This window comes from Adiantum capillus-veneris, chromosome 25 (assembly GCF_014529385.1).
Source record: "Adiantum capillus-veneris isolate H3 chromosome 25, ASM1452938v2, whole genome shotgun sequence".
Lineage (NCBI taxonomy): Eukaryota > Viridiplantae > Streptophyta > Polypodiopsida > Polypodiales > Pteridaceae > Adiantum > Adiantum capillus-veneris.
Genome location: NC_140955.1, coordinates 104,957,552 through 104,973,854, shown reverse-complemented (window position 1 = coordinate 104,973,854; position 16,303 = coordinate 104,957,552). Strand labels below are relative to the sequence as shown.

General features: G+C 44.2%; 1 protein-coding gene across 6 annotated transcripts in view; it reads left to right on the top strand.

Annotated features, from left to right (window-relative positions):
* Positions 1 to 16,303, top strand: part of SFR6 (sensitive to freezing 6) — a 183,051-nt gene that overhangs the window by 128,741 nt on the left and 38,007 nt on the right. The window contains exon 2 of one of the 6 annotated variants that reach the window (XM_086500487.1): positions 318 to 391. The exons of the other annotated variants lie outside the window; for them this stretch is intronic. Within the exon in view, the coding sequence (XP_086356613.1) occupies positions 318 to 391 (74 nt within the window). The remainder of the gene's footprint in view (positions 1 to 317; positions 392 to 16,303) is intronic. 6 annotated transcript variants of the gene reach the window in all.

Here is a 16,303-nt window from a genome sequence, read left to right as displayed (position 1 = left end):
GTGTTGCTCTTATTTAAAAAAGGTTTTTCTCAAAAAGAAAACAAAATAGAGATTGTTCTAGTGTTTAAAAACAATGTTGGTGTTCGAAGTCTTTGTAGCCTCAACTATTGCTTCCTCTACAAGTTGATCCAACTTTGGTGCTTCAGCATTAGTTACTTGTTCCACAATGTTGATCCTCCTCGTTTTGAATAAAAGTTCTTCTATCACACTCGCTAGAGCTGCTGTTTCACTATCTTCCTACCATATCAAATTTTGCATATGATTTATCTCCATGATATCATCCTCTATAGTTGGTAATGCTGACAACTTTGCTGCAGGTGTTTAGAACCCTTTCGCATCAAACCACGATCTCTACTTCTTCAGCATATTTTCCAGCTTCGCATTTCTATTTGTGAGTTGTTGCACCAACTCCTCTTCACTCTTTTAATTGTTTCATTTGAACATACTGCACCTTTGGTAAAAATCCTATTTTTAACGTTAACTAGGACTTCTTGATCATTTGCTCAATGTGCTCGTTGATGGTCTTCCACACCATCTTTCTTGTGTTGACTAATTCATTCTTCAACAAGCTTAGGTCTTCAATACTGCATCAACATCGTCAATGTTTTGCTGCTTTGTTGCAGGTGTTTTTGCTTCTTCAGCATGCTTTCAAGCTCCTCATTTCTATTTGTGATTTGTTACACCAACTTCTCTTAACTCTTTCAATTATTTCATTTGAACTTGCTCCTCTGTTAAAAATCCTAGTGTTGACTAGGGCGTCTTGATCGTTTGCTCAATCTGCCTTGTTGATGGTCTTCCAATCCATCTTCTTGTGTTGACTAATTGATTGTTCAACAAGCTTAAGTCCACTTCAATCATCAATACTGCATCAACATCTTCAATGTTTTGCTGCTTCAAAGTCTCCAATGCTTCAATATGCTTCTTCATTATTTTATTATTAGCTTCCAACTGCACATTCTGCTCAGCCAATGTTGTACGGCTACCAAGTCATCTGTCCACAGTTTGAAGACATCTAGGGACTTCCTGCTTTTGACTTGTAGTTTCTCTGCTACTTCACATCTGTACTGTAGCTCTTCCTTCTCCTTTTGGCTTTGTTGTTGTTGCTCCTGCATGGCTTTTTACAGACTTTCTATTTCATCTAGCTTGCCTCTAACCATTTCTTGAAGTTGATGGTTGTTGATGGTCTTCCACACTATCTTTCTTGTGTTGACTAATTCAGTCTTCAATGAGCCTAAGTCTGCTTCAGTCATAGTATTGCATCAGCATCTTCAATGTTTTCTGCTTCAAAGTCTCCAATGCTTCAATACGCTTCTTGATTATTTTGTTATTAGCTTCCAACTAGCCAATGTTGTCAAATTGGAATTCACTATGGGTACCAACTCATCTATCCATAGTTTGAAGACATCAAGAAACTTTGTGCTTCTGACTTGTAGTTTCTCTGCTATTTCACATCTGTACTATAGCTCTTCCTTCTCCATTTGGCGTTGTTGCTGCTCCAACATGGCTGTTTACAAATTGCTATTTCATCCAGCGTGCCTCTAATCATTCCTTGAAGCGCAGGAGTGCAACTTCTCTTATCTAACAATGTCCTCAACTCTTCCATTTGATGGTCCCGTTGATGCACAAACTTCCAAAATTTTGCAAGGCTAACAAAACTTTCTGAGCAGTTCATTCACCTTCACCTCCTTTTTGTTAGTGTTTCTACCTCACTTTGTACTTCACTACTGATCCTTAGTATATGAAACTGTATACTCCACTATCTCCCGGCCATATGTAAATGTAGGTGCTGACCTCATGACCCACTGTGCTGTGGTGTTAAACACCATAACCTTGGTTTTCCTTATGTTAACAGACAATCCACCATCATGGGCAAATGTGTACAAAGCATCCAAGTGACGTTGCATCCCCTCCGGGGAGTCAGGAATCAACACAATATCATCAAAAGTGGGATCCATGTCCCTGCCAACTTTGCTCCTCTCTCATCCACATACACGCCAAATGTGTAGGAGATAGCGGGCAGCCCTATTTCACCCGGTAGTGGAGTGAACCAAATCAGAAATCCCCGCTGGAGTATGTGCATGCCCAACTATTGACCTGTATAGGGCCATGATCCCCCAAATCAACTCTATGGGTACTCCCATCTCTTGCAGTCTACGCATCAATCTAGCTATGGACACTGTATCGAAGGCTTTGCGGAAATCCACAAAGTAACAATAGAGCCGTCTCCCATGTGATCTCTCCTTCTCAATAGTGGCCCTGTGTGTCAGAATATGATCAAGAGTAGTGAAACCTCTCTTGAAACCCGTCTGTCTTGCTGCCTGTACACCCTCTCTCTCTGCCCATCTACTCAACTGCTGCTCAAGGATGGATGCGTACAACCGTGCCAATGTGTATCCAATCATGATAGTGCTGTAGTTCCCAGTCTCCATAGGGTCCCCTGACTTGAAGATAGGTACGATAGTAGACAAATTCCAAGTATCAAGTAGGCCCTCGCACATGGCACGATTGAACATTTCTGCTAGAAGCTCTGCAAGCTGCCACTAGGCCATCGTGTTCATATGCTCTCTTGGTCCTCATCATGTCAATGGCCTTCTTTACCATCTCGGCGGTAAAGAAAGCACATGTGTGTGGGCATGGCTTTGGCAGATCCGAAAGAGATGGCCACCCCGAGACTGTGTAGAGAGATGATGCATACTGACCCCATGCCTCCATACAAGTGATGATTGGTGGGGAAGAATGCCCATGGAAAAGTCGCCATGCCTCGCCTAAGTCCTAGCTCAAAAGCAGCTGGTATAAATCTTGGTCTAATCGAGCTAGGAATGCCCTCTTCTTCCGTCGCACCAAGCGCCGAGACACAATCCGTGACTGCCTGTGAGTGATGACTCCTAGAAGTACCTCCCTCTGAAGTCGGGCTCTCGTCTCTCTGCACTCCTCATCATACCAGCTATTCTAGGGTATGCACCCATAACGTCGTTGCTGCCTAGGCTCAGTGTGGGATGCCTCTATGATGCATCCTGCAGTGTCTCTGTCAATATATAAGTGAGCTCCTCTAGAGGTCTCCCTGGATGCTCTGTGCACAAGCGTTTGTATATACCATCTATGTAGACAGAATCAGTCTCTGAAGTAAAAGTGTATGGGGTATGCGTAGATGTTTGTGCCAATCGAGCTATGATGAACTAGAATGAGACAATAAACGTGAGGAGGGCATGATATACTGCTACCCCGATAGGCTTGGGCCCGACTGTAAAGCCTGAATAGAGGGTAAGCCAAAACATAATCCATTGTGCTAGCCCATGTCTATGAGGAAAACAAGTGAACCCACTCAATGCTGGAAATCTCTAGAGGCCATTCAAGATGGCCAGTCCATGTGCAGTCCCCATGTCTATCAGATATCCCCCATATCCAATGTGCTCATCCTATGTATACCTAGCCAATCCCATATCATTGACATCCAATTCTCTCAACGTTTCCTTTGAGGTATCGTAGAAATCTTTCTGAGATTGGTCGGTCTTGGCATTAAAGTCTCCCAGAAGAATGACATCTCTATCCCTAGAGAACTCCCATATGTCCTCATCCAATATCATGTAGGGTGTCTGCCCCTTGGGCGATGCATAATGAGATGTGATGCATATTGCAATGTAGAGTGGCCTCCTTGTCTCCGCTCTCACTTTGACCCACATATATATGGCTTGCTCATCTCTCCAAACAATACGAATGAGGGACTGAAGCTCCTTTCCTAAATAGGACCGCCACACTTCCTGACCCACGTCCTCTATGCTTTGATCTCACATCCTGTCTACAAGTAGTCTCCCAACAAGTAAAAAATAATGTCTCTTCCCTTGAAGCTATCCTCAAGTGCGCCTACATCTAGCTTCATTGATCCATTACAATTCCATGCTGCCAAGTTGGTCCCATAGGTCTCGCACCATCATGTGGTGCGTCTTTCCAAAACTACTATCTCCTTCCCCTATAGAAAGCAATTTTCCCTTTCTCCCTTCCTACATGGATCTCTGGCATCAACTCTTGCATGTATGCTACTTGTGTTAGAGTGAGGTCATCACCCAAAAAGACTCAGTTTGCTTGAGTGTTGGTCTGTTCTTGAGGAATTCCTTCCTAGCTTTCAAGGTAGGGAAACATATAATGAGTGCTCTTTCCTTAGAACTTCCTTTCTCATCACATCCCTTCTTTCCCACTCTCCAAGCACCTTCGTGTGTGGGTTCAGAAATGCACATGCGCTTCAAGAGTTCTTTCGCTTCTTCTTCTACTTTTTTAGTGTCTTTGAGATCTGTAACACGCACATGAAGGACTCGATCTTTCCTCCTCAATTGTCATATTGATGATAGTGGATGTCATGCATCTTATCTTTTTCTTTCTTTGCGTCCTCGATCCACTTTTCAGCTTTATCAACCTTCTCTTGTGTTTTGATTAGGTGCTCCGTCCGTGAAGAGTGCCTTTTGTTCTTCCTCTTCACGTATAGTTTCCACTAGCTCCTTAATGCTTTCGAGTTCCTTTATCATTGAGGATTGATTTTCTCCCTCCTTTACGGGGGTATTTTTACAAGCTGCGAGTTCTCCCTTAAGTGCTTCGATCAATGCATCCTTTTCGTTCATGCGTTCTTCCATTTTTTGATTTCCAGGATTCAAAGTAGCAAGTGTATCCTCTTTATCTTTTTTACATCATGCATTCCATTACATTCACTTCTGCTCTCACTATAGTCTGTATTTCAAACTTCAATGATGTGTACATCTCGTCAAGCTCACCAAGCATCTCTTTGCACAACTCTTTCCTCATATCCGCATACATAGCCTTTTTGTAAGTCTCCGCATTTGCATACATCTCTTTTTCAATGTCACCCCTCAAAAGGCTTAGCTCCGTCTTAAGCATCACCTCTATATACTCATACATTAAGTCATCTTTGACTCTAGAAAGTTTCTCTGCACTCACAAAACCTTGCAATAGTGTGCTCTCTCAAATCCTCTGCCTAATGTCGCTTTGGATTTAGGCGGGGTTTCATAGATATCGTCATCCCTAAGGTCAGCTGATTGGTCCATACTCAAGCACCTCGTGTGACGCTTCGCATAAAGTACCTATACCCCTCTCCTTGAATTGAACTGGTGCACAATCTTCTTAGTTTATGAGGACCAGTAAGAATCTTGGTTAAAACAACAGAATCCAGGTGACCTCCGAAGAACAGGGCCGCAGCCAACTGGTGTGATCATGGATAGGATAAGTGCGGAAGATTCTGATAGAAAAGGTAGCCTCAGCATAGAATAGCAGGCAAATGTGGAAATCGCTGGAATAGCCCTTTACGGTTGAGGCTAATGATTGCACGAAGGAAACTGGTTTAGGAGGGCTGCTAAATAGCCAGCATCAGGCGATTACTAGCTAGAATAACGCAAACACAACGTGCATAGCAACGTGAAAACAACTTGCAGAAGGTACCAGACCTGTGCGCAAGCTGGTTGAACTTGAGAGAGAGAGAGAGAGAGAGAGAGAGAGAGAGAGAGAGAGAAATGAAAATGAAATGAAATGTTATATTAACGTCTTCAAAAGGCCAAAGTGACCTATGAGACCAGAAAGTTACAATGTGGTGGATCTGATACAAAGTTAGAGTGACAAGATGACAAAATGACAAAATAAAATACTATGGAATCCTAAACTGCTAGGTGTGAACTAAGCAGCTAAACAGCTAGCTGGGATAGCTAGATCACAGGAGATCCAGCATCGGTCGCTGGCGGATCTCATCAATCTCCTCCATGGTCAGTAGTCTGACCGAGCGTCGTGGAGAGAGAGAAATGAAATGAAATGAAATGAAATGTTATATTAACGTCTTCAAAAGGCCAGAATGACCTATGAGACCAAACTGATACAAAAGTGGTGAATCTGTTACAATGTCTGGGTACCTTAGTACTAAAGTACTAAGTGTGGAAAGTGTGAAAGTAAACATGAAAAAAAAAAAAAACTAAATACAAAGTATTAAATAAACTTCTTAGGAGCATTCTGGGTGTCTGGACTCTGGCTAGAATGCTTCTAATCCTTTGTTGTAGTCTCCTCCGGTGAAGTGTGCTTCTGCATCTTGGTCGTGGTCGTCTCGATTTCCTAAGCTCAATCGCTCTGTCAATTAGGGTGCCTTTGGTATGAATGTGGGTACTCCTTTGTGTTGGCTGCTGGCCTCTTGCTTCCCCTTCCACTCCTGCTTCTCTCGATCCGAAGAAGTCTGTGATCTGCCTCTGAGGCCGTAGTGCTCTTTGTCTTCTCATTAGATTATCCCTGTGCCGATGTAGTTCAAGTAGGTACAAGCCTAAGCATCTTTGATCTTGGTATTGCATGATTCTATCTAGAGGTCCAAAGCCTTCTTTAAAGAGGCAATGAAAACGCCCACGTATCTCATAGTATACTGTGCAGTGGCATATATAGTGTAATTCTGTCTCCGGCTCCATTCCGCATAACTTGCAAATTTTGCTCTCAGGTGGGATTCCCCTAAATCTGCCAAATTCAATTTCCAACTAGTGTGAGGACGTACGAATCTGACCAATAGCACATCTCAAACCATGAGACAGGTGGGTATCCATGTAACTCGGGCGAATCACAAATCCATCTTCAGATAGTTGTAGGAAGTTTTCTTTGTAGTCGGCCATCTTCGTGCCCAATTCTTGTGTAGGGTCTACCCATGTCCTCTTAATATCCAACTGTATAAGATCCTGTCGGATGATTTTATTAATCTCCGTTCGTGTAATTGCCAGTGATGGAGCCTCAAGAGAGTATTGGAAGGGGGGTAATCTTTCCATACTGAACCCATGTCTCTGAAACCACGAGGACAGTTGCGTATACCAGCATGATGTATCCCCTTTCATTGCCAATTGTCGAGAGGATTCGAGGGCCAGTCTAGTATATCGGCCATTATTTGTATCCCACAAACCATGTATCAAGGACACTGATCTGGTAAGAGCTTCAATTTCTATCAGAGGGGCCGCTAGTTCCGCTCGGGTAATCGCGTGTGGTACGGAGGCCTTGGCTCTAATCATTCGGGAAATCATAAATACCAAAGGTCTCTCCATTGACTTCCAATTATCCTGATCCATAGATGGTCCCCAAATCTGGACCCCATAAAGCATAGCCGAAGCCACCATAGTATCAAAGAGCCAAAGTTTTGTTCGTGGTTCCTGAAACTGCACTTGTGAACACATCCTCTCCAACCCTCCCAGGGCTGCAGAGGCTCTGGATAATCTAGCATCCGCTACTTTCTTAAGATTAAACTTCGGTCCTACAAATACCACCCCAAGGTATGTGTATGCATCTGTGTACTCTACTGTATCCTGGCCATATGCAAATGTAGGTGCCGATCTCCTAACCCACTGTGGTGTGGTGTTAAACACCATAACTTTGGTTTTACCCAAGTTTACCGACAGTCCACTGTCCTCCGCGAATTTATGTAATGCATCTAGCTGCCTCTGCATTCCATCTGGTGATTCTGCTATCAATACAATATCATCTGCATACAACAACAAAGGGATCCATGACCCTGCAAGTTGAGCACCTCTGTCACCTTCTCTATCAATGTAATCTGACAGTGGGCATCCCTGGTTTACTCCCAACGGTGGAGTGAACAATGTCGAAATCCCCTTGTGGAGTACGTACATAACCAGTTACTGACCCGTATAAGGCCATGATCCCCCAAATAATCTCTTTGGGGACCCCTAACTCTTGCATCCTGCGCATCAATCTGGCCCTTGGTATTGTATCAAAAGCTTTCCGAAAATCCACAAAGCAACAATACATCCTTCTCTCGTTTGCTCTTCCTTCCTCAATAATGGCTCTGAGCGTAAGAATATGATCTAAAGTGGAATAACCCCTTCTGAATCCAGCTTGTCCTGTTGCCCTTATGCCCTCATTCTCTGCCCGTCTACCATTTCCGTAGTAAAGAAAGTACTAGTAGCAGTGCATGGCTCTAGCGGATCTGGTAATGGAGGCTGTCCAGATACCATATATAATGATGTTACATATTGACCCCAGATCTCAAGAGAAGTAATCGTCGGAGGCGGTGAGTGCTCGTGAAATAAGCTCCAGGCCTCATGTGAGTCCTGACTCAAGAAGAGCTGATATAAATCCTTCTCCAGTTTGGCTAAAAATGCCCTTTTCTTGCGACGTACTATACGCCGAAGAGCAATCCGAGACTGCTTATATGTGATGATCCCAAGTGTAAGCTCTTTCTGGACCGGGGTTCTCGTCTCTCTGCATTCCTCATCATACCAACTGTTTTGAGGCATGTTCCCAGATCCTCTCTTCTGATTAGGTTGAGTATGTGGGTATGCCTCTTGTGCTGCTCCATGTAGTATCTCTGTTAATTGAGAAGTAATCTCCTCTACAGTATATACTGGCTCGGCTGTCCACATCCTATTATAGATCTTTTCCACATAGACTGAATCAGTTTCTGGCGTGAAAGTATATCTTGTGTGTGTCTTCTTCCTTTGTACTTGATAGGCATTGTATTGGAAGGAGATTGATAAGGTCAATAGAGCATGATCCATTGCAATCCCAACCGGTCTGGGTCCCACCTTAAATTCCTTGATACTAGAAATAAAGCTTGGTAAAGTCATGACATAATCCACTGTACTGGCCCCATGCCTGTGCGGGAAGCATGTGAATCACCCAGATAACAGGAAATTCTCTAGACCATTAAGTATGGCCAAACCATGTATAGTTGCCATCTCCATGAGATGTCTCCCATATTCAGTGTGTTCATCCTGTGAGTTTCTAGTAAGCCCCCTCTATGATAAATCCACTTCCCTGAGCATTTCCTCAGAAGTATCATAGAATACTGCTTGAGAGTTGGCCGTTCTGGCATTAAAGTCTCCTAAGAGAACGATGTCTCCATCTCTAGAGAACTCCCATATATGATTATTCAATATGGAGAAAGGGGATTGTCCTTTAGGTGAGGAGTAGACTGAGGTACTCGGAGGGAAGTAGCATATATCGATATATAGAAATCTACCTGTCTCGGCTCTCATTCTCACCCACATATACCTTGCTTGTTCATCTTTCCTGATAATCTGTAGTAGTGGTTTCAGCTCCTCCTTAAATAAGACTGCTACTCCTCCTGAACCCCGGCTACCCTGTAGAGATCTCTTGTCTGGTTAACCAGCTGTTTCCCATAAATAACCCTTCACATGTGCAAGCCCCTGATTGGGTTAAGGAGTTTTATGTTAACCCGTCAGTTGGAGAAGATGCTATTGGGGCTATGTTGTTGCAAAGAGGGAAAGAGTCTCAGTATATGATGCCTATTTATTATGCTAGCAGGGTGAAAACTCCTCATGAAAGAGAGTACTCAGAGGTTGAATTGGTGATGATTAGCATGGTCTATGCATGTAGACGATTTAGACATTACTTGTTGCAGAAACTGTTCACCTTTCTCACCAGTTTTTCATTGCTTCCTCAATTGTTCAATAACTCAAATATATCAAAGGCAGTGATGAAATGGGTTATTGAGCTGCAAGAGTTCCAATTCACTTTTCTAGTGGAAGAGAGTACTCAGGCTACTTTGTCAGACTTACTCACTTATAAAGAGACTCCTGTTTTGGTTAAATAGGAGGTGGTCCAAAGGAAAAAAGTGGAAACCCCTGCTATATCAAATGCTTCACTGCTACATTTTGATGGCTCTTATTGAAGAAGTCATGATGCTGCTTGTGGTGGGTTGTTATTTATGATGCGTAGGGAAATCTTGTGAGGAAGCAAGGGTTAAAACTCAATGCAAAGAGTAATAATGAAGCGGAGTATATGGCTCTTGAAGGTGGTTTACACATTTGTCTACAATTGGAAATCAAATGTTTGCAAATCAGAGGTGATGCGCTATTAGTGGTAAAGCAGGTGTTGGGAGTATGGAAGAATAAGAATCCTAGATTGAAGAATCTATGCGTTAAAGTGAAATCGCTACTCAAAAAGTTTGAGGCATGGAGCTTGCAGCATGTCGAAAGGACTCAAAATGAAGAAGCACATGAGGCCGCGCAAGCAATGATTACTTGTGTGTTTGTATTGAAAGCGGATGCCCCTTTGTATCATGGAAGAGAGGTGCTGTCAAAAGAGGTGGATTTCTTATTGACCGGTCTCTTGCCCGAAGATTTGCCTTCATCTAAAAAATATGATTTTATGAGAAGAGCAAGAAAGTACAAAATGATTGGTGATATGCTTTACATGAAAGGAAGTGATCTCGTGTTGCGTCATGTGCCTTGGAAGGAGGAGATTTACAAAATTTTAGAAGAAAACCATGAAGGGTCTTGCGGGTCATTTTGCTATGAAGATTATGCTTCACAAGATCTTGCAAGAAGGCTATGTTTAGACTACTATTCAGCGGGATGTCAATCATTGGTGTAAATCTTGCTTGGCTTGTCAAAAGATGGGAAAAAGGGTTCTTAAGCCCAAGCTGCGGAAGACAATCCTGTCTAATGAGGTGTTTGAAAAACCTGTCCTGGTATCTGGTGTATCTCTGAGTAGAAAACTATGTCTCTGTCCCTAAAGCTGTCTTCAAAGGCACCTACATCTAGCCTATATGATCCATTACAATTCCACGCCGCTATCCGGAGCGTCGCCCCATAGGTCTCTCACTGTCATGCTGAGCGCTTTTCCAGAACCACTACTTTCCCTCCTCTATAAAAGGCGATTTTCCCCTTTTGTCTTGCTGCCCTAATCTTTGGCATCAACTCTTGCATGTGTGTCACTTGTGCCAATGTAAGGTCATCTCCCAGGAATATACCAGTTTTCTTAAGAGTTGGTCTCTTTTTTAGAAATTCTTTCCTTATTTCTATATTCGGGAATCGGTGCCCTATCCTTTATGTTTCCCTTCTCATCGATTCCTTTCTTGCCCACTCTCCATGCACTTGTGTGAGTAGGCTCTGTGATGCCCATGCGTTGTAGCAGTTCCTTCACTTCTTCATCTACATTCTCTTTGTCTTTGACTCCTGTGACCCGCACATGCAGAGCCCGAGTCTTCCTTTTCTGCTCTTCCTCAATGGTCATATTAATAATGGTAGAAGTAGGTGTGGTCTCGAGCATCTGGGCCTTCCCTTATTTCGCATCCTCAATCCACTCTGCTTCATCAACCTTTTCTTGTGTCTTCACAAGACGTTCCGCCCATGAAGATGCCGTTTTCGATTTTTGTTCATCTCCTTCCCGTAGAGTTTTCATCTGATCCTTCATGTCCTCGAGCTCCTTCAGCACCGAAGGTTGGTCGTCTCCCTTCTCCTTAGTTGCAAATTTGCAAGCCGCAAGTTCTCCTTTTAGCTCCTCGATTATTGCATCCTTTTCCCCCATGTGTTTTTCCATATTTGTTCTCCATGCTTCAAAACTTGCTACTGCCTCATCGAGTTTCTTTTGCATAACGCATTCTGTTACATTTACTTCGGCCTTGATTAGGTTTCGTAATTCCGTTCTCAAGCTCTGAATCTCCTCATTCTGTATCCCCCGGATCTCTCTCCTTAGTTCTCTCATCATGTCTCCATACATGGAGTTCCTGTAGCTCTTAGCGCTCGCGTGCATTTCCTTCCTGATGTCATCTCTCATGTAGTTCAGCTCTGATTTGAGCATCACTTGGACCTTCTCCATCATTAGTTCATCATGTATCTTGGACGTTTTCCCCACTCGTAATGATCCTGGTGATAGTACAGTATCTCTGTTTCTCCGCTTAAATGTAGCTGTTGCTTTTTTTGGGGTGGTGTAGCTATCTACACCTGGCCCTTCCCCTTCGGTAGGCAGATCCATCGAACCCGACCCGCAAATGTGGCGACCCCTGCTAAAAGCTGATGGAGAATGGAGATCGTATTAAGACTCTTCAAGCTGACACGCGCGTGGAGCTGCAACTGACGTGCGCGTGAACCAAACTCCGGCAACTGACGTGCCTTTTGGGGAATTTCTCGCGCGTGAAGGAGCAGCAACCGGCAGCCTTAGGCGATAGGCTAACTCAATAACACGCGATAGGCAGAGAGAGAGAGAGAGAGAGAGAGAGAGAGAGAGAGAGAGAGAGAGAGAGAGAGAGAGAGAGAGAGTTTCTATGGATATCTTTGTAGCTCTAGCTAAGAGAGTCCCACGAGTTGGAAGGCGATGTATCTTGGGGTATTTACGAGAGCTATTGTTATGGTAGAAATCTGTCTGTTGCTTCTGAACAGATCCTATCCTAGAAATGAAATGTTATATTAACGTCTTCAAAAGGCCAAAATGACCTATGAGACAAAAAGGTTACGATTGGTGAATCTGATACCATGTCTGAGTACGGAAATTACAAAGTTACAAAGTTACCAAGTTACAAAGAGCTAACGCTACCACTAACACTAAAACACTAAGGAGAAAGGAAATAAGGGGGGGAAGGGGGGGGGGTTGTGGGTTCAGATGAAATCTCTCATCGGTCGCTGTCAGATCTCATCGACCTCCTCCATGGTCAGAACTCTGGTTGGGCGTCTTGCATGTCGAGCTAGAGTGATCTGTATCTTCTGTTGCAACCTTCGTCGGTAGTGGGAGACCCCTCGAGGTCGTGGATGTCTGGATCTGCCAAGTTCAGTGGCTCTGTCAAGCAGTGTACCTCTAGTATGAGTAGGCTCTGAGATCTGCTCCAATGATTGCTCCGTTGGCTCTCCTCTGTCTGGTGTAAAGAACTCTGTGATTCCTCTCTGAGACTGTCTTTCCCCTGATGTCCTCAGCAAGTTCTCCCTAAGTCTGCGCAGCTCTAGCAGGAACAATCCTAGACACTTCTGATCCTTGTATCTCATGACTCTAGAAAAAGGTCCGAACCCTTCTCTGAACAGGTAATGAAAGCGGCCGCGTATCTCATAGTATACCGGGCAATGACATGTGTAGTGCAGCTGTGTCTCTGGCTCTAAGTTACATAGGTGACATATCCTGGCTCCTATCGGCACTCCTCGAAATCGGCCAATCTCGATCTGGAGCTGATGTGAGGATGTGCGTATCTGTCCAATAGCGCATCTTATCCCATGGCATAAGTGTGTATCCATGTATGCTGGCCTAGTCACAAAGCCGTCCTCCATGAGTTGGAGAAGGTGCTCTCTGTAGAAGACCATCTTCGTGCCCAACTCCTGTGTCGGTTGTATCCATGTGCTCCTGGTGTTTAGCTGAATCAAATCCTTACGTATGAGCCTGGTGACCTCGGTTCGTGTGAGAGACAAGGAGGGTGCATCCAAGGAGTATTGAAGCGGAGGTAATCGATCCATGTTGAGACCATGCGACTGAAACCATGATGTCATCTGTCCATATCAACATGCTGTATCGCCTGCTCTAGTTGTAGAGCTAGTTGTCGAGATGACTCCAGGGCAAGCCGAGCGTATCTGTCTCTGGGGAGATCCCATAGACCGTGCATAAAGGAGGTTGATCTCGTGAGTGCCTCTACTACAAGGGGGGGGGGGGGGGGGGGGGGGAGGGCGGCTAGTTCGGCTCGGATAATCTCATGTGGTACTGACGCCTTAGCCCAAATCATCCGAGCGATCATAGAGACCAGAGGCCTCTCCATACATCTCCATCCATCTGTGTTGCCAGATCTCCCATGGTGGTCTACTGATACCTGAACTCCATAGAGTAGCAAGACCTCGAGCTCCCGCACCTGTAGGGCTACTTGCCCTTTGAATCGGACGAGATTTCTGGCGTGAAACCTCTCCGAATTCACTTGTATCTGCGGGGGATTAGCCGCTAGCTAATCCAGTACCTGTGCAAGAGGCTCTTGCCTCGGCAATTGCGCATGAATCCACATAACTGTACATTGGTCAAATGCAAAGCCCACTAGTGGGGCATAACATACTGCTCATAGGGGGGAGAGAGAGCAGTGCGTAGTGTGCAGGGCATCACTCCTGGCATCGCATTGTACATAAGAGGGAAAGGAAGCACTCCATAGCTCTTAACCTGTGACAGTTTTGCAAAAAGAGCCTCTCCCAGCTTAAAATTCAGCGCCCTTTCTTCCTTGCATTGGAAAGTGCACAGAAATGTGCCACTTGGCGCATTTACAAGCATTTTCCCGTTTCGGGTTCGCCGCTTAAAAATATCCTGAACGGTTGCCCAGTTGACTTCGCGGCAAAGTTGTAAAATGTTCCCCTAGTCATACCGGAGGTAATGACGCGAACACATTTCTCGGCCCAAAATAGCAGTTCCCTAAATTTTAGGAGATGCTTCCGTTGGGCTCCCACTGGTCTTCTGACCATCTATCCTCATTGGGACCGCATCCAAAAATGCAATGTGACCCAACTGTCGGATACTTTCTGTTGGTGATCCCACCTTGACTTTATGCCTTTATTGAGTTCACTTCCAAGTTTTGGCTGATAGTTCTTGAACTTCACCAAATAGCGTCTTGCAACTTGTCCTTTAACTTTTCTGTCCTTATGTGCCAAAACTTGCTCAGGTACCAGGATCTCATCAAGTTCCTCAACTTCTGGCTGATCCTCAACTAGCATATCTTCTGGCACATCACCCACAAAGGGTCTTAGAAGACTCACGTGAAACGCATTATGAATCTTCCATGCATCAGGCAATTTCAGCCTATAAGCCACATCGCTGATCTTGTCAAGCACTTGAAAAGGCCCATAGTAACGCATGCTGAGCTTAGGAAACAGCCGTTCCTTGCCCTTCATCTTCTTTAAGCTTGCCTTTTCGAACCTTAACAGAACCCAATCACCAGGTGATAGTAGCAATTCACTACGGTGACGATCAGCAGCCTTTTTCTGCTTTGCCGGAGTCTTCTCCAAGGCAACTTTAATCTTCTTATACATCTCATCCATGTTCTCAACATATCGATCTGCCTCAAAGATCTTGTCCTTTGTATGCAAAATGGGAGGAACCTTTTTGCCGCCTTCAACAATCTCAAAAGGTGCTTTGCCAGTAGACGAATGTACCGTATTATTGTACGCATACTCAAGCATAGGCAAATACTGTTCCCACTTGCCCTTATTATCTGACACATAGCATTTCAGCAGATCTAAGAAAGTAGAATTAGCCTCTTCTGACTGTCCATCAGTTTGTGGATAAAACGAAGACGAGAACTTGAGCGTAGTACCCATGTTCTCAAACAATCCTCTCCAGAACAAATTGGTCATGCGAGGATCACAATCACTAATAATCGATTGTGGCATACCATGGTACTTAAACACATTGTACATGAACAAGCGTGCCATCTGATCAGATTTTATCTTCTTCCTGACAGGGATAAAATGGGCCTGCTTGCTGAACCTGCAGATAATGGTCCATATACCATCACTCCCTGTTGGCGTCCTTGGAAGATCAAACATCCACATCTCTCCTCAAGGTAGGCCAATAGAAGAATGTCTCTACCGCTTTAACTGTCGCATCAATGCCACGATGCCCTGGATACGGTGGGACATGACTCTCTTCCATGACCTTATGTCGCAGTGGCCTAGTGACACAAAGTCTGCCATGCATCATCATAAAACCATCTCTGAGGAGGTAGTGCTCGTGATGTTGCCCCTCTTGTAACTGTTCAAAGATCCTTGCAAAATCTTCATCAGCAGTATACTGTTCCTTCATGTCATCTAACTCATGATGATAAGGAATTGACACAGCTGAAATTTGTGGCTTTCTTGATAACGCATCAGCCACAACATTCTTCTTGCCTTCCACATGCATAATTTGGAAGTGGAACATGGAAAGAATGTTTGCCCATCGCATATGCTTTTCGGATAACTTTGACTGTGTCAAGAAGTATCGCAAGTTCTGATGATCTGTTTGGACAACAAAATCAGCACCTAAAAGGTAGTGCTTCCAGCTAGAAAGCGCATGAATCACGGCCAAGAGCTCTTTCTCATAGACTTGCATATTCCTCTCTGGCCCTTGCAAAATTCGGCTTTCATAAGCTACTACCCGTCCGTCTTGCATTAGCACTGCTCCGATGCTACTGCCACACGCGTCACACTGGACCACAAATGACTTCCTGAGATCTGGCAAAACAATAACTGGATCTGAAGTCAACTTTTCCTTTAAGAGACTAAAAGCTGAAATCTCTTTTTGGGTCCATCTGAAAGTGACCTCTTTCTTTTGCAATGTGTGAAGAGGCGATGCTATCTCTGCAAAATTTCTGATAAACCTTCTATAGTAGGAACACAATCCCAAGAAGCTTCTTACATCGTGCACAGTCTTCAAGTCTGGCCATGTCTTGATAGCTTCGACCTTTGCGGGATCCATTCTAACACCATCCTTTGAGACTATGTGGCCCAGAAAGTGGATCTCTTTGAGGAAGAATTCACTTTTCTTAGGATTGACAAGTAACTTGTGACTGCGTAGCTCTTCGAACACAATGGTCAAGTGA